This window comes from Silurus aristotelis (assembly GCF_946808225.1).
Source record: "Silurus aristotelis genome assembly, chromosome: 1".
Classification (NCBI taxonomy): Eukaryota; Metazoa; Chordata; class Actinopteri; order Siluriformes; family Siluridae; genus Silurus; species Silurus aristotelis.
This window is the reverse complement of record NC_139574.1, coordinates 20,632,571-20,652,368: the sequence shown is the minus strand read 5'-3', so window position 1 is coordinate 20,652,368 and position 19,798 is coordinate 20,632,571. Positions and strand designations below refer to the sequence as shown.

Here is a 19,798-nt window from a genome sequence, read left to right as displayed (position 1 = left end):
GCTAGGTTGAATAAAATTTCAGTGGGAAAACTAAAGTACACTATATTTATAAACTTCAATAAATCAGAATGATTAGAGTGGGCAGACACACCTTGTTGATAGCCAGATTGGTTTGCTGATTTAGTATTTCTAACCTTAAGGTGGGCAGCAGTAGAAGGGTACATATAGGGTACAGTGGGTACAAGTTCACCAAAATTATATTGTAAAAGATGGAAAAAAAGACTGAGATTTAACGACTCATAGAATCCTGTTTAATATATGAAATACTTAAAAGAGGTGATTACTTGAATATTTAATCAAGCCTCTCTGTGCAAAAAATCACTGCGCTCAGTTTTCCCCTCACATTATGATATTTTCTGTGAACATTAAATGAGGTTTTGTACTACAATACTTAATAACTTGTGTTGCTGTCACTTGATTGACTGATTAGATAATTGTATAAATGGGTAGGTGTAAACCTTTTCTTGCTTATTCAGTCAAAGATTGATAGAGCATGACAGTAGAATAAGAAAAGCACCATGTGTCATTTATGCAACGCTGAAAGATAATGGTTGTAATGCACAGCTTTTGTTTCATTTTATGCTGATCATCATTGACTGACATGGCTGACTAGATCATTTACTTTATTAATAAGTAGTCATTCGAATAGTCATTTCAACACATTTAAAGAAACATGTACTGGATAATTAGAACAATACAGGACAAACATTTTTTTTTTGGTTGAACATCTTGAGGAGGTTGGGGTCAAAACAAAATAGCATTTAAATGTCCTTCTAATCTACTTTTTGTCCTGTAAAATCAACCATGTAATCCTCAACTCCTACACCTTGATTTTAAATGTGCGCTAAGGGTGCACATGTGGTCTGACACTTTCATTTTAGTTGTGGCCCTTACCCTGAGCTTCATTCAAACTGACCTTCATCTGACACCAATCAGAAAAGATTGTGCAATAAGAGTCTCATTCCCCTTTACCCCTTTATCTGCCAATGCCTTACTTCAGTTTACAGAATTACATGTGGATATGAAAGAAAGAGAAAGGGGTTACCTAGTGATATGTTTCTAGCAAATCATTCTGCTGCCAGTAGCTTACAGTGGCCTTGGGATTGAATGGATGTGCTTCACTCCTCCACAGCATCAGAAAATTCACTTTGTGTTTACCTGTTGTCCATGGTAACACGGTGTGAGCAGAAAACGTAAGAATTAATTTCCATCGTCAAGAGAAAAGCATGCTGGCTTTTTGGATAATACAGTACAGGAATAAATAGTCATAATAATAATGTTTTTCATTTTTTTGTCCTCATGTAAACACATTTGTTTTTTATTTAGGTTGACTTAATAGCTTTCATTTTTATAGGTTCCTCCAGTGCATTGCCCAAAGTGTGTGTTTCAAACGATAGAATTTCGCGCTCGTTAGAGCTTGTCTTTCATCATTTCACTACCAAATCTCACAACTGTCCTTCTCTGAAGAGTGATTTTAACTTTACCCCCCCTTTTTCAAAGGTAATTGGATGGATACTAAGAATGAAAGAGCACTATTTGGCGTTAAAGATGAGACAAGCCACCACACTGAAATTACATGGATTTTACTGTTTTGTTCAAAGAAACCAATTGCTCCTGATTATGAGCAGAGATACAGAGAGTGCCAGTTTCCATACCATGCCATACCATGCAGTTTCCAGAAGTACAGTGCTGAAAACCTTATGTGTTTGCTTCATTTGACACACACTGACATTCAAATACCCATTGTTCCTAAAATGGCACTGCTGTAATTATGGCTTTGAGGTGTTATTTGTCACTGATACACTATGTACAATTTAAGTGGCTAATCGCATGGATGAGGGGGCTGTAAGGGAACACTGATGAAGCGTCATCTCTGTAATTATGTGCAATAGACTCACACAATTGTGAAGCTACTTCAGAGAATACCAGCTAGCCTAATATCAACACTGTCCGTTTCCATTTCATTCATTCTTTTTTTTTTTTTTTTTTGCCGCCACTTAAACCCCCTCAAATACATTAGCCTAATGTGAGCTGTGAGGACAAGTTAATATTTTGGTGAAACATCAGCTAGGGAATCATATTGTAGTCATGTCATTAAAACACATGCACGGATGCACGATGCTCGCATTAGTTTTACTGTTCGTGCATAAACACACTCGTGCACACCCACTCACAGCCTGTTGAACTCACAGAGACTATGTGTAAGACATAAATGAATTTATAAATCAGCACAACAGAATTAAGTATCAGGCACCAAAGTCAGAATCACAGGTGCTAATGTGTTAACACTCGAGTCAGTGGGTTAACAAACAAGGTGAATAGAGTGTTTATCATGTGCTGTGAGAGCTGAAAAGTGGGGAGGATCTCAGAAAGAGAGAAACAGAGAGTCAGTGTGAGAGTGTGTGTGTGTGTGTGTGTGTGTGTGAGAGAGAGAGAGAGAGAGAGAGAGAGAGAGAGAGAGAGAGGAAGCTCTATGTCAGTGATTCTCTGTTCACTGGCAAATGAGCAGGCCTGGGATGCGGTACGGACTTTAGAGCTCTCAGAGGGGTATTGCAGAGGGGCAGCCCACATGCACCCCAAAACTTCTAATTCTTTATCCTGAGCAACTTGATGCACACACACACACACACACAAACACACACACACACACCACATGTTTCTCTGGATCGGGGGAGATAAGTTGTTGATACTCTCCAAATGTGCACCACGTCTATCTTCAAGGGACACTTGCAGAAGACTTACAGCAGCAACTGAAGAACTTAATTATTAAAGGAAGATGACAGAACCCAGCTCCAAAAAACAAGGATTTAAAAAATGCCGGAGTGCCACATTTAGCATCGACGGATTCAGCTTCACGATTGGTAAGAGTGGAAGAAATACCTTTGGGGTTCTGTGTGTGAAACAACTTTTCTTTTTAATCTCATTACTGGTTGTTTGCATAGCAGTGTTATGATTTCAATCTTTGTAGTTAAATGTAGTAATCATTTTAAATAATGAAATGCAAATATTTTATTTATTTAATGAGGGAGATGCATTGAAGTATTCAAAAAGGTATTTTTCTGCTAATATATTTTAAAATGCTGAATAAAGCTGGAAACCACACTATGAAAACTATTACAGTGAAAGCTTATGAGAGGTACTAAAAATACTTATTTAAGTAATGTTTTTATTTTTATTTTATTCCGAGCTACATTCAACAGCATTCTTACAATTCATTGTAAGATTGTTGGATTTTATTAAAGTTTGTATTTGTGTTATACTTTGATCTTTAGAATGTTAGAGCGTTCTCATTCTCCTGCTAAATGGAATAAGATTACATAATAGTGCTGTTTTTTATGTAAAATGACTCACAGTATCTTGCATTTGTATGAAAGCAGGCACAGAACAATACAGGCGATATTGCAAAATGGCATGACAGTTGTTTTTAGAGAACATGCAATGGTGGTAATTACAGCTTTACAAAAAGGTCAAGTGGCACCTCTTCTGTTACAGTCGACAATCAGTTTTTATAAAGGCAGCCAAAAGGGCTAAAATATTTGCACAATTTTACCAAATTTGACACCCAAATAATGCTGCAGCCATCTGTAAGGTTTGGATAGGGTGCATATGTATTCTTCAGCAGATAAGATATTTCCTTTAAGAACCTTCCTGTGCCATCCAGTTACCTTTGTGATTAATGTCTCCATGGCCACCAAAAGGTTGGTGGGGGGGATATGTGGTGATGTCATCATTACACAGTGATTTCTGTCGCTTTATAACAAACAAGTCAGTCTCATCTTGTGCTGTATATTTGTGTGTGTGTTGGGAGGGGGTGTTACCCAGCAGAGAGCTCATTAGAGTACCTGTTGGCTAATCAGAATCATGTACAGTAGGTCACTAGAGAGATAGAAAAAAAATGAACTGTACTGGGGGAGGAGAGTAAGATGTGTGTCTGTCTCTCCATGGGAGACCCTCATTCGTCATGTCATTACTGGAGTAGTCTCAGTAGCCAGGGGGGAATCATTATCACTAATGAAGTGGCCTCTTCCTACTCCTGAGGACACACACATTGAACATAGTACAGGCTCTACCTACTAACTGAGTTAAAAGAGTCCTCTTCTGAAGGCCTCTGATCCCTCTTTATTATTAATTTATTTGCCACAATGGAGTGCATGTCCCTACTTACCTATGTGGTTACTTTCTTTATTCTTTTTTTTTCCTTTTGGTTTCATTCATCTTTCAGCAGGTTGCATTTTATTCTTGCACTCAGCCAAGATCCATTACAAATACTACATATACAAGTCACTGGCCACTGAAATGGGAAAATCTATACCCCTGCTTATTCATGTAATAATCCTATCATCCAATTATATAGCAGAGGCTCAATGCTTAAAGCACACAGATAGAAGTCAAAAGCTTCAGTAAATTTTCATATCAACTCAGAATGGGGAAATTGAATCTCATTGCCTGTGATTATAGCTATGTTGTTGGTGCCAGACAGGTTGCTTTGAATCTATAGAGCATACACAGAGTGGTACATAAAAAAAATCCATGACCGGTTTGATCTAATAGAAATGCTATGATAACTTAAATAACCACTGCTTACAAATGTGGTGAGCAGCAAAGCTTTTCATAATGCAAAACTGAGGTGATGATTGTTTTCCATTCTAGTCAGCCCAGAACACAGCTCAAAGGTTTCAGCAGGTACAGAAATGACGTTTTTCAACCTTCAACTAATACATTTCCTAGATTCCTGTTCTTGGCTGAAAAGAGTGGAATGGTCTCCTGCTGTTGTGTCCCTTCTGCCTCAAGGTTCAATGTGTGTTCATTCTGATCACGATGCATAAATGCAGTGCGCTGGCTCTAGGCATTGCACTGCTGCCACCTGGTTAGTCGATTGGATAATTACATGAATACACAGGTGCTTAACAGTTCCTATTTATGTGAAAAGTGAGTGCATATTAAGAACATTATTGTGGCCATTATCCATCTTTGGAGATGCATATTACAGATTTGAGCACAGTTTACTGTCACATAATGCCACACCTTTCTTTTAAAGATACATCAATACATATGCATGGAAAGTATTCAGACGTGTGCTATACAGGTGCACATTTCTTGGGTGCCCCGTTCAGATTATTGGAATTACCCATGTGTAGTTCATATGTTGGATTTAGCTTTATAGATTTTAACCATGCAGTTCACATTTCTGATTCTGAGGCTTTTCTTCCAGAGCACTTTGACTTATTATGTTAATTTGCGCTTGATGGGCTACATGTCAAACGGTATTGAAGTGCTATATTTGTGTGCACTGATATTAGCCAAAGCAAAGTCTCAGACAATTTAAACTCTGAATATCCGAAAACAGATGAAGCAAAGAAATTTCAACAAATCCTTATTGTTGTATATATTTTTAATATTTAATATTTGTCACATTTAAATGCAGTTTGTTTCAGCTGCATTTTTATGACATAAATGACAATCCACTTTCCTTCTGTTTAAATTGTGTCATCATGACTTTGCTCCTTTGTGCACTATTAGGACTCACCCTGAGCCTCTGCATACTGTTTAAGCCAATATTATAGAGGACCTGCTCTGCCTGACGCCATAAACAGAAAGACTTGCGTGCAACCCACAGATAAGGCAGGATCTCTAAGAAAAACACACTTTGCACACTCACATAGAGCGCATGTCCACTTAACTGTTGACAGCCTGCAGACCTGTGCAGGCTTAAATGATAACTCATCACCTCATCTCAGTGTTCTCTCTCAGAGACAAGCCAGCTCCCTCAGCTTAAAATCCATAGAGGCCACTTACTGATGTTCTCTTATTTTCCATCATGACACCCACCCACACACACATGCCTCCCCAGAGGCTGTCTTCAAACCAACCAAACAATAATCTCTCTTCACCTTTACTTTTTGAAAAGTCCCAAAAGACATGTCGGAAAAATGAGCAAAATCGTACCTGCATCACAGCACTTTCAGTTTATTCCATTCACTACTAACAGCTTAAGTGTGAAGCTACCATTAAAAGGACATCATTTGAAAGATTGATGTCCTTCATATATAGTTTTGTTCGTCACACAGAGGTTAGAGAGTTGAAAGATATCACCAGCCAAAAGTGCTGATGTTAAATAATTTTGTTGTACGTTTTATTAAAATGTGTTTTCAAATGCTTTAAAATAAATCAAGACCTGATTTTGAATAACTTAAGCTTAAAACTAAAGAGGAAGTTAATATTCAGTCATTTGTGTAATGTTCATATATAATAATCTATAATAATCTAAATATATATATATTTTTTGCCTTTTTCAAGAGTTTATATGAGACTATTTATTCAAAAACAAATAAGGAAAAATATAAAATTTCCATATGCTCTATTTTTATTTTTTATTTTTAATTGGAAAACAGTCTATAGCACATATGCAAATTATTTTTTTTTCCCCTGTTTATTTGTTTTTTTGAATGGACTCAAGTATCAAACAAAAGCACTGATATATGTATTTTAATAATTCAAAAAATGCAATGTTTTATTTATTTCTGCATCATGAATCATGCATGAACTGTGATGTTAAGGTTGTGGTCTCATGACAGGTTATCATTTAATGTAATTATGATTTACGTCAAAGTAGCTAGAAATGGCATGTTTTTCATAACAAGAATTTGAACCATTAGTAACATTATTCAAATATTTAGTAATACAATTAATACAAGTAATACAAAAACAGTTTGCTAAAGTAGCTTATTATGTATGAATTTAAATGTTACACATAACAAGCATGTTATGCACATCCTTTAGGTATATGCTTATCTTTCTGTCACTCTTCAATTTCAGTGGCAAATGAAACAGGAGAAAGTCCTCCCAGGCCCCTGGCCCGCTTTGCACGTAAGTATCTCTATTATAACAGTCTGTATATCATATTATTAGAACACTGTACAAATCTAGTAAAACTTTAAACATACATTAGATATATTTAAACATTACACACAACACCGTCGCTCAACTGCAATGCAAAGCAGTAATGATGTTCTAATATGTAATATTAGTAATATGTTATTTCATGAGCACTTGTATGGTGGATGCGCCACATAATCTAATGCTAATAATAAATAGATTTAAAAATTGTTAATTGACCAAGTAAAACATGTCTGTGAGGAGGCATTATTAACATTTATAGAAGAAATCTCCAGTGTGAGAGCTTTGTCAAAGGTTAATGATAAAGCTGTTACATCTTTAGGCTCATAGCAACTTTTTCATGGTATTTTCTTATTATTTTTACAGGTTTTCACCATGTATATGTGTAGCAGGTAGGCTAGATGGCAGCATTACTCAGCTTCATGCTTTAGGAAAAGGAATTCTTGTGTAGCTGCTGCATTTGTTTAGACTAGTGGAGCAGTAGGTCTACCAGCAAATACTGAACAGCAGGTGGAGATAGAAATCTACAACTGTCATTTTAATAAAAGTCTACATGTTTTTGGTGAACATACTGTAAACAAATAAACAAATAGAGATTTGTCATTTATGGGGCTTTGCAATGCTAACATTTATATATGCAATGCATAAAGTTTCATCTGTATAAAACTTTATTATTTTTAATTAATTGATCTCTATTTTATCTTCTTGACCCTGTACCCTCTGATGATTGCAGGCTCCAAGTCCCAAAATGCCTTGTGGAATGCGATAACAGCCGGCATCGGGATCAGAGACAAAGACAAGAGAGGGATATTAATTGACCCACGCAGTCCTGAGGAGATCCTCGCTGATGAGTTGCCTACGGTAGATAGTCCTGATGCCATGGAGAAGACTGCAATCAGGTTTAGATGTTACCAGCTTTTATTATTATTATTATTATTATTATTATTATTATTATTATTATTATTATTATTATTATTATTATTAATTGAAGATCAAGCTTCGCAGCTCAAGGAAAGTGACCATTGATTTAAAGGGACCAATGGTGTAACCCTATGTGTATTCATTGCTTAAAATCTCATCTCATTGTTCACGATGACATAATGTTTTCATAACCTAACACCTGGTGTTTATGAATGCTGAAAAAATGAGGCTGTCCACTCAATGCTGTTGTGGGTCAGTGGACATGCTACACTGAACATGCTAAGATTATAGCAATCAAAGTGCACTGTTTGTGAACTCACTAAATGTTTGTGTGTGAATGCCTCTTTGAAGGTGCTTATAGCTTAGTGGAACAGCTGGCAGGTGTTGATTGGAGGGTATTGACTGAATAGATCAATGCGACTTACCAACTCCATATGAGCATGACCTGATTTCTGTGTATGTTCTATGGAAAAAAAAAGTTTCTCTTGCAGGCTCATTAGATATTCTTTGTTGCTTTAGGTGTGAAACATTGGCAGAAATTGCAATTTACTAAAACAAATCTTAATCAGACATATCATACATGCTGTGACCATACCATTGCTCATGGTACACGCCACTCCTAAACACACACTTTCCTTAATGCAATTATGCAAGCTACCATTATTCAATCTTCCAATCTACCAATCTAACAGTGGCTACCATATTGGTTGCCATAACCACAGCCAGTTGCTTCACTCTACTTCACCTCTTTTTATTGCAATTCATACATACAGTATATATATATATATATATATATATATATATATATATATATATATATATATATATATATATATATGTATATATATATATATATATATATATATATATATATATATATATATATATATATGTATATATATATATATATATATATATATATATATATATATATATATATATATATATATATATATATATACATATATATATATATATATATATACACACACACACAGGTGCATTTCAATAAATTATAATGTCATAGTAAAGTACATTCAATGCACACAGACTGAAGTAGTTTAAGTTCTTTTTTCTTTTAATTGTAATGATTTTGACTTTTAACAAAAAACGACTAATTCACTATTTAAAAAAATTTGAATATGGTGACATGCCAATCCGCTAAACTTTCTTTCGGCTTTTCCCATTAGGGGTCGCCACAGCGGATCATCCGCATGTTTTGATTTGGCACATGCTTTTACACTGGATGCCCTTCCTAACGCAACCCTCCCCATTTATCCGGGCTTGGGACCGGCACTAAGAGTGGCTGGAGTTGGTTCCCTGACCACTAATCAACTCAAAACACCTGCAAAGGTTTCCTAAACCTTCAAAATGGTCTCATATTTTAGTTCAACAGCCTACACAATCATGGGGAAGACTGCTGATCTCACAGTTGTCCAGAAGACAATCATTGACACCTTTCACAAGGAGAGTAAGCTACAAACATTCATTGCCAAAGAAGATATCGGTTCACAGAGTGCTGTATCCAAGCATGTTAACAGAAAGTTGAGTGGATGGAAAAGTGTGGAAGAAAAAGATGCACATCCAACCGAGAGAACAGCAGCCTTGAGAGGCTTGTCATGCAAAATCGATTCAAGAATTAAAGTGAATTACACAAGGAATGGACTGAGGCTGGGGTAAAGAGGCAAGAGCCACCACACACAGATGTGTCAAGGAATTCGGCTACAGTTGTCGTATTCCTCTTGTTAAGCCACACCTGAATGTCAGAGGTCTCTTACCTGGGCTAAAGAGAAGAAGAACTGGACTGTTGCCAAGTGGTCTAAAGTCCTCTTTTCAGATGAGAGCGTTTTGTATTTCATTTGAAAACCAAGGTCCTAGAATCTGGAGGAAGGGTGGAGAAGCTCATAGCCCAAGTTGCTTGAAGTCCAGTGTTACGTTTTCACAGTCTGTAATGATTTGGGGTGCAATGTCCTCTGCTGGTGTTGGTCCACTGTGTTTTTTGAAAACCAAAGTCACTGCACCTGTTTACCAAGAAATTTTATCTTAGATACCACCTCAGCAGTGCCACAGACTGATCACCTCCATGCCATGCTGAATGGAGGCAGTAATTAAAACAAAAGGAGCCCCTACCAAGTACTGAGTACATATACAGTAAATTAACATACTTTACAGAAGGCCAAAAATTCACAAAAATTTTTTTGTTGAGATAGTTATTTGGTGGGTTAAATCTGAGCCAAAATCATCCAAATTAAAAGACTTAAACTACTTCAGTATGTGTGCATTAAATTTATTTAATACAAGAGTTTTACAGTTGAATTACCGAAATAAATGTATTATATATATATATATATATATATATATATATATATATATATATATATATATATATATATATATATATATATGGATGAATGGATGTATGGATGGATGGATGGATGGATGGATGGATGGATGTGTGTTTAAATATATATGTGTGTGTGTGTGTGTGTGTGTGTGTGTGTGTGTGTGTGTGTGTGTGTGTGTGTGTGTGTGTGTGTGTGTGTGGTCTTGCTAAGTGTGTATTTAACCCATAGTGTGCCTACAAGTCACGCTAGACCACACACAGAATGTAGTATTTAAACAATGTAGCTACAATGTAGAACATGTACAGTGAGGAAAATAAGTATTTGAACACCCTGCTATTTTGCAAGTTCTCCCACTTATAAATCATGGAGGGGTCTGAAATTGTCATCGTAGGTGCATGTCCACTGTAAGAGACATAATCTAAAAAAAAAAAATCCAGAAATCACAATGTATGATTTTTTAACTATTTATTTGTATGATACAGCTGCAAATAAGTATTTGAACACCTGAGAAAGTCAATGTTAATATTTGGTACAGTAGCCTTTGTTTGCAATTACAGAGGTCAAACTTTTCCTGTAGTTCTTCACCAGGTTTGCACACACTGCAGGAGGGATTTTGGCCCACTCCTCCACACAGATCTTCTCTAGATCAGTCAGGTTACTGGCCTGTCGCTGAGAAACACGTAGTTTGAGCTCCCTCCAAAGATTCTCTATTGGGTTTAGGTCTGGAGACTGGCTAGGCCATGCCAGAACCTTGATATGCTTCTTACGGAGCCACTCCTTGGTTATCCTGGCTGTGTGCTTCGGGTCATTGTCAAGTTGGAAGACCCAGCCTCGACCCATCTTCAATGCTCTAACTGAGGGAAGGAGGTTGTTCCCCAAAATCTCGCAATACATGGCCCCGGTCATCCTCTCCTTAATACGGTACAGTCGCCCTGTCCCATGTGCAGAAAAACACCCCCAAAGCATGATGCTACCACCCCCATGCTTCAGAGCAGGGATGGTGTTCTTGGGATGGTACTCATCATTCTTCTTTCTCCAAACACGTTTAGTGAAATTATGACCCAAAAGTTCTATTTTGGTCTCATCTGACCACATGACTTTCTCCCATGACTCCTCTGGATCATCCAAATGGTCATTGGCCAACTTAAGACGTGCCTGGACATGTGCTGGTTTAAGCAGGGGAACCTTCCGTGCCATGCATGATTTCAAACCATGACGTCTTAGTGTATTACCAACAGTAACCTTGGAAACGGTGGTCCCAGCTCTTTTCAGGTCATTGACCAGCTCCTCGCTTGTAGTTCTGGACTGATTTCTCACATTCCTTAGGATCATTAAGACCCCACGAGGTGAGATCTTGCATGGAGCCCCAGTCTGAGGGAGATTGACAGTCATGTTTAGATTCTTCCATTTTCTAATGATTGCTCCAACAGTGGACTTTTTTTTCACCAAGCTGCTTGGCAATTTCCCCGTAGCCCTTTCCAGCCTTGTGTGTACAATTTTGTCTCTAGTGTCTTAGGACAGCTCTTTGGTCTTGGCCATATTAGTAATTGGATTCTTATGGATTGTATGGGGTGGACAGGTGTCTTTATGCAGCTAACGACCTCAAACAGGTGCATCTAATTTAGGTGGACATTTTAAAGGCAGATTAACAGGTCTTTGAGGGTCAGAATTCTAGCTGATAGACAGGTGTTCAAATACTTATTTGCAGCTGTATAATACAAATAAATAGTTTAAAAATCATATATTGTGATTTCTGGATTTTTCTTTTTAGATTATGTCTCTCACAGTGGACATGCACCTACGATGACAATTTCAGACCCCTCCATGATTTCTAAGTGGGAGAACTTGCAAAATAGCAGGGTGTTCAAATACTTATTTTCCTCACTGTAGCTATTTTCATAGTATATCACACGAGGCAACACAGCCATTCCTTTTAATAAATAAATCCATATAAAATACTGTGTAAAAGTTGTACAAACACCAGTTACAGCTAATTCTTCCATATTCCAAAGGTCTTTTATTGTATTTAGATCTAGCAACTGATCCGGTGTCGTCTTTTGCTGTTGTAGCCCATCCGCCTTTTAGTTTGATATGTTGTGCATTCAGAATTGCTTATCACAGTTGCACAGTTGAAGTGATTATATGCTTTTGCATTTACAGTCATAGTACATGAAAATCTATAGACAAAAAGAAGCAGAGAAGGTTCTGTAAGTACAAATTAGTTAATGAGTTATTGGGAATTATATTATTATATATAATTATTATATATTATATATACAGAATATGTACTGTATCCAATAATAATTCTTACACATTGCATACTATATCACTATAGTTTGCAGCATACAGTATATACTGGAGCAATGTACATATAGTAAACTATATGTACATCTTTTATTTTGGCAAACATTATTACTCTGGCTAATGCATGCAGCAAGCAATTTGGGTGTGTATAGAGTGATGAGAAAGAAACATTTATGAGCAATAACCACTGTTAATGACTGTCTAGATCTAAACTGCTTCATGAAGCAACCTAGAGAACAAGCTGGTTTTCCTCACCATAGGAATGATGTATACAATCATCTGTATGTCCAACCAAGCAAGGATGTTCCAGTGTTTCGTTGTTACAGCCTCTGTAAATGTTTGTAGATGTTATCTCGATCCATTTCTGACTCAGAGTGCTCAGAACTAAAAGGTATTTGTCTGTATTCCAAACTGTGTCATCATTCCAACTTCAACCCCACATTCTAGTAAGCCAGACAACATTTAATAATTCTCTCTTTGAAAATTACTGCCAAAACACCTTCCCTTAGGTAATATTTAACAGGATCTCTGATAGACTCCAGATGGCAGCCATTGCCTTGACTTATCTTAATGGTCCCAGTTTGCAGAGCTAGTCTGCTATGGTTGAAGATATTTTGTTGCCTGTATCAGTCTTTTGATTTCCTTTATTCATTATCTTTAGTGTATACGTTCTATGAAAAACATTTACATCATACATTGTGTTTCCACTTTAAGAGTTAACTGTAGCAGCTGTTTAATGTGTATATGTAAAATCCTGGTCAAGTAATAGAATAGTAAAATGAAAAATACATTTGTTTTAAGTAGAGAGTAATGAAGAGTAGGGCAGTCTCAAAGAGTATGTTTACTAAACAATTTATAGAATCAGACCAAGCAAATGTTTGCTGGCCAAGCAAATGTTAATTTTCCAAGCAGAGGAGCAAAAGGATCTGTGAGCAGGAGCAGTACATTTATTTGATCTAAATAAAAATTAATTGTATTTTTAAAACATTAGACATGGTCACAAAGCAGCTTTTAGAGGTTTATGTTCCCATTTTATGCTAGACAATATAGCCTGGTGTGTGTGTGAGTGTGTGTGTGTGTGTGTGTGTGTGTGTGTGTGTGTGTGTGTGTGTTGATATTTAAATGTTGCAGATAAAATGGCATTCGGTATTTCTGTGACTAGACATTTTGAAAGCTTAATTATTTTTCATGACCTTTCCAACTATTCTGGTGATTAGAAAACACTTTCTGACAAGAAAAAAAAGTCTTCATATACATATGCTCGTGTAGGTGTTGTGTGCACTTGACTATATGAGTAACTTTCTGGCTCTTCTGATTAAACATGAATTTATGAATAACAACATACTATACTTACCATAACAGGAATGAGAACAATTGTGCACACCTTTCACAATTTTAGGTTAAGCTTATGTTATCTCTGTTTTTTGATTGGCAGGGATTGCACCATAAAGAGCCTGGAGAGGCTGAATAATGGATGGCACTAAGTGTATAATTCTCTCTGTCATCCATGCTAAAGTGATAGAGAGACAGCAAGAATTATGGCAAGATGTATCATGCACACAGATCATTTTTGTTAAGTGGAAATGTTCTAAGGTCACAGCAATAAAGACTCTAAATGCTGTTTTTTATTATTTTTTATTATTTTTATTGTTATTCTGCTTTTCCTCGGTTATTGTACACATTTTAATTTCGGTAGCTATTTACTAAGCAATCCCTTTGTGATAAAACTTACATTTGTCTCCATCATGCATAAAGTATCTGTCGCTCTCTGGAATCTGTTTGCAGTTCAGTCTGTATAATGCAGTTATTTTTCAGCTGACAGTAGTGGATGATTCAGGGGGTAAGATCATCATCAATCAGTCTAAGTGAGACAGTAAAGGGGTACACACGTGAGACAGGTTTCTGCCTGTCTGCAACACAATGGCACTAGTTCTGACGTCAATGTGCCACTCGGCTTGCTATAAATACCCGGCCATAAACAGCGCTCCAGTGAACTCTATAATGTTCTATTAGCACTTCATTGTGCATGTGGAGGCATTTGTGAAGGAACGCTGGGGAGCAGGCTTGCCTTACTATAAAGCAATACAGTGAACAGGAAAAGAAGAAAAGCAGTTATTTTATATCTGATATGTTTAAGCCATGTAAGCCTGTCATCATTACCACACTCTTCAATTCAAAGAAAATAATAAACATTGTGATAGATATTCTCTTTTTTATTCCCTGCCCTTTTTTGCATAACCCTGTGGCTCTAAACATGGTTGTAACACTGTATCCAACCTTAGTCTCGCAGGTTGTAACTTAAGTGCACACATCATTTACACACTAAAAGCATCTCAGTGAGAACATTCACAAATGTCACGTCAACAGGGACCAAATGCTTGTCTTTCAGCAGAATGAAGATGAAGGAAGCCATTGGGGGCTTTGGGATTTTACCCCAACACTTTTGAAAGACTTTAGAGATAGGCAGTTGTAAGGATGAGGACCATATCAGGGGAATGCATTCATGAAGACATTGTCAGGAAGCCAGGCGACCTTTCTCAGAGTATTGGTATAGAAACAGTGATGTCAAACCAAAGGCACTGCTATTCAATACAAAAGTGGGACACACATTATTTCCAAAAATAATGCAAAGGTAAACCTTCAAACGGGAAAACAGGAACATTTCACTTTAATGCAGATATTCTCTTAATGTTTAATTCAAGTCCACCTTCAAAGACTTGGCATTTACTTTCCACACATGCATACATGCTATTTCATGTTATGTGTGTGTTGAAACTTAAGACAATATACCTTAGCGTTTAAAAATGTATTAAAATGAAATTGCTTGTCTTGGTAACTCTCTTCTACCGATAGAGGAGGCATTTTTTTTTCGTTCTGAAATGCCAAAATATTAAGATGAGATATTAAAACATTGTCGAAATATTCTAAACAGTGTACCCATTATGACCTTTAATGATTGGGTTGTTCATCACGTATAATGTAACAATTTGGTGACATTAATGCTGACTGCATAGATGATCTCAACCTTTGAAAAATTACCTCTCCTTATACATTGTGCAATGAAGAATTTGATTTATTCAAAAATCTAATTATTATATGTTGTAACAGATTCAATCTTTATCATTTCAGATATAATAGAATTCTTTTCTTACCTAGAATTCTTTTCTCAGAATGAAACCCCACGTCCTTTTCTCTCAACTTGTGTTGCAGTGGAACTGCAGTTTCTGTATGTAAATTCAGATGTGATGCATTTGGCAGTCTGTGGCTTTTGAATGCTCATCAGAAACAGCACTGTTTGAAGCCGTCTCTCTTACTGTGGATGTATGGCTTATTGCCTTAAGGTTTCTATGGTATGCTTCTTTTGGCATTTGCATGTCATCTACACCAGAGGGTGTAGCACAACCTGTGACTATTGCAATGTATTGCAATTCATGAAATATGAAAAAAACAAAAAAACAATACATTAAATACACAATATATAACGCTAGCTCTCATATATATAAAAATAATCACAAACGCATTGTGCCAGAATGGAGCCAGAATAGTCTTTCAATACGTTCTGTCAATACCAGGCAGCTAGCTTTCGTTTAGATGGAGATCGCTCTCTTTGCTAACTCGTGGATGATTTGACCTTTGCTTTTACTCCCTATTTTACAATCTGAAAACACTAAAATCTTCAATAGAAGCACATAAACATTCACACAGGTAGGCATAGCATTCTCATTTTACCCAAATGGTTTGGCGTTAATGTGCTTGCTCTCTGTGGCATTTCTCTTGATTATTATCTCTCTCTTAGCGGAACCTTTTGCCAGCTCACTGATAGGACTGTGGCAAACCAGTCTTATTTTAGTGGAGAAACCTAATTTTCCAGTTGACTGGCACCACCCTGGGGAAAATGAGCAGAGGGAAAGCGGAGTTTTGGATTGAGTGAGCATGTAAAGGCCAGGCCTTCACACAGGGACGAGCATACATCCAGACTGAGCCACTGTATAGATTAAGCAATATAGTGGACTGGCTATGCTTCAAGTGTGGATTTGAGCCAAATCGAGCACACTCCATGCAGATTACAGGGGACTATACTAATAGACCGTCAGTGCTCTTTAGAGTCTTGGAATTGTGATAGAAATTACATAAATCAATGATGTAATAATGGTACCTCAGCACACTGTGCATTTAACACTTCTCTGAAAGTGACACTGCATGATATTTACGCTGTGTTTTGAAACACACTTTGTGCTTCTTTTTGATTGTCAGTTAAGTATTTCATGATCCCAGTGATTGAATTCTGCTAATACTATAATAATGTTTGCTGAGAATGCTAATATAACATAGGAACTGAGTAATCTTCAGTGCCTTGTTTATGTTTTATTATTGAAATTCATTATTTTCTATTTCTGTATAGCTATTATTTTTTACATTTTCATATATGGTGGGTGATGAAAACATTAGTCATGCCGGACCTAATGTTATTCAGCTCTGATTTGTGACACAATGTCCTTAGATAAACCTTTGTGAATTGTAACCTGTGAAATTGCAGCACTAATGGTCACTGTGTATCCTCTAGTCTCACCACTGACCTTAATTAAAGATTGCTCCGATACTCCTTTAAACTCTAGATTCAGCCACTTTAAGTCTACAATAAGACTAAAATCATTCAGCTGTGTGTGCAAGTGTGTGTGTGTGTGTGTGTGTGTGTGTGTGTGTGTGTGTGTGTGTGTGTGTGTGTGTGTGTGCTTGCATGTGTGTGTGTGTGTGTGTGTGTGTGTATGTAAGAACATTCTTTATCCATGATTCAGACAATTGAGCATTCAAAGCTTGTTTTTTCACTCACCAGTGGTTGAAAATCAAAAAAATCAATTGACTGGGTTTTTGGGGATGTACTCAGAATTGAGTGCATTAAACGATCCACTTGATGCGTTTATGATGGTCAATGAAGCATCGTTTATATGCATGATATCTACTTAAATGCAAAGCCCCCATGCATGTGATAAGGACTGGAGTAAATCTCTCCAGGTTAAACACACACACATACACACACACACACACACACACACACACACACACACACACACACACACACACACACACACACACACACACACACACACACACACACACACATTATAAACATTTCCTCTGACCTGGCACTCAATTACTTTGTTGATACGGTAGATTCCCTGTCAAAACACGGTCTCATTAGCATGACTGCCAAGGTCTTTCAGTTGTGGAGAAAGCTAATTCATGATTAAAATGAGCAAGGATAAAGTGTCCTTGTCAACATACACCTCATTTTATTGGACAAACATACTAGCGGGGGGTTATCACAGATCACATTATCTATTGACAGGCACGAGACAGGCAAGGACATTCACATAGCAGCAGCATGAAAGAAACAGCATGGTGGTGAGTGCTACATGTAATGCTGAAGCAGCATGCAATCATTGTGGAGATGAAACTAGAGAGAGTCTATGAGGTCATGCAGAGAGCAAATGGTGGTATACTACAGAAACCACTCTTAGTCTCTGTATACATTGTGAGATACATGAGATACATTGTGTTTAGTGTTTGTTGTGATCTAGTCAAATCTGCACAATACATTATAATATGGACCATCATCAGTTAGAAGGTTGACCATTAGATGTGGTATAAGTGGAATAACATATGCCAGGCTGTGTGGATACAACATTTCATCCCATCCCTGAAAGAATTGTTGTTTCTCTGCCCCTGAGTGGTGGAATATTTAATATTCATTTTGTACAACAGCTCAACTGACGTACTTTATGGTATTGATCCAAACAGGTTCAAGGTCTTAGCAAGGTCTAAACTGTTTTTCTTCACAAGCTTTAAAGCAGACTGTATTGAAGGGTATTTCTGATTTACAAATTAGACCATGGACAAAAGACTACAACTGGTGCTGGCAAAATCATTTATACTGGCCTCGACAAACTTTAATATGTACCACTGTGTGTTTGCTCTTTCATCTGTTCTCCTTCAGTATGCCTGTACTCATCATTGTGGATCCATAAGTTATCCTGAGAACACAGGATCCAAGGTGGGAAAACACCCTGCATAGTGCAGCAGTCTTTGCCAGGGTACCATGAATTATTTTTTTTTTTTGTGCTTAGTGTAGCTTATTGTATCCAATCAACCAACATGCATAAGTGTGAACCAGAAAACATGGAGGTAGCAATACTGCACCAGCATGTCCAGATTGTTTTAATCTCTAAATAGTTTATAACTACAATTACTTGTTAGCAAGTGCTTAAATAAACCGTTTGATACAGTCTGTGTAGAGTTAAGGATAAAACTATATGATATATGAACATCAGTCCTACTGATAACTGGCAGATAATTTTATCCAGAGAGACTTACAATTACAGTATCTCATATATACAACTGAGCAGTTAAGGTTCTTGCTCAAGGGCCCAGCAGTAGCAGCTTGGTGATGCAAAGATTTGAACTCATGACCTTCTGGTCAGAAGATACCGAGATACCACTTCTCCTGTGAGCCTTCTAATGAGTGTGAAGCACTTTGTCACTTACTGTAATATGCTTGTGCCTTTTAAACTATATGCAGTGACGGCTGGTCGTGATATCAGATGTAAGAACTGAAATCTAATATATGTCAATAGCTTGACAGGAAACTTAGCAGGACTGTGCAATGAATTATCTTAACAGCTCTTGTTAATGGCCTAATAATAATGATGTGACGCAAAACAAACACACACACACACATAGAGCTGTATTCATGGGTTTTATTTTTAAGTGATTTTAAGTGAATTTTCCAATACCCTAAAGAGTTTCCTTTATAAACTGAAATGTGGCAACCCATTGTTGAAACAACTTCCAGTATTGTAATGTGTCTATTTGTGAACTTTTATGTTATTTAATATGCCGATGGGTGCTTACTCAATCTCCTTTAATTTTCTTCTCCAAAAAGGTTTAATGAAGATACATTACCATTAGCTGAAAATCAAAAAAATCAATTGACTGGATTTTTGGGGTTGTACTCAGTATTGATTGCATTTAACATTTACATTTACATTTACATTTGCAGCATTTAGCAGACGCCCTTATCCAGAGCGACATACAAAAGTGCTTTAAATCTCTAGTAATGAATAAATCTACACTGGTATGCAAGATTACAAAATTAATATAAATATAACTCGAATTCTACAAACTTGGAAAGTGCTAATTTAGGTATTTCAGGAAGAGGTAGGTTTTCAGTCGATTTAAGGATCCACTTGATGCATTTATGATGGTTAAATAAGCATTGTTTATATGCATGATATCTACTTAAATGCAATACCCCCTTATGTTAGTCATGCATG

The 19,798-nt window shown here is 36.8% G+C and overlaps 1 protein-coding gene across 4 annotated transcripts in view; it reads left to right on the top strand.

The window, feature by feature from the left end:
- Window positions 1-2,445: 2,445 nt before the first annotated feature.
- The window catches only part of pde1ca (phosphodiesterase 1C, calmodulin-dependent a), a 71,317-nt gene continuing 53,964 nt past the window's right edge, over window positions 2,446-19,798 (top strand). For 2 of the 4 annotated variants that reach the window (XM_083551159.1, XM_083551162.1), the window contains exons 1-3: window positions 2,494-2,861; window positions 6,817-6,867; window positions 7,631-7,796. In XM_083551159.1, the coding sequence (XP_083407285.1) occupies window positions 2,777-2,861; window positions 6,817-6,867; window positions 7,631-7,796 (302 nt within the window). In that variant the 5' untranslated portion in view covers window positions 2,494-2,776. Of the gene's footprint in view, window positions 2,862-6,816; window positions 6,868-7,630; window positions 7,797-19,798 lie in introns of all 4 variants that reach the window. The other 2 variants (XM_083551161.1, XM_083551160.1) reach the window with 2 other exon arrangements.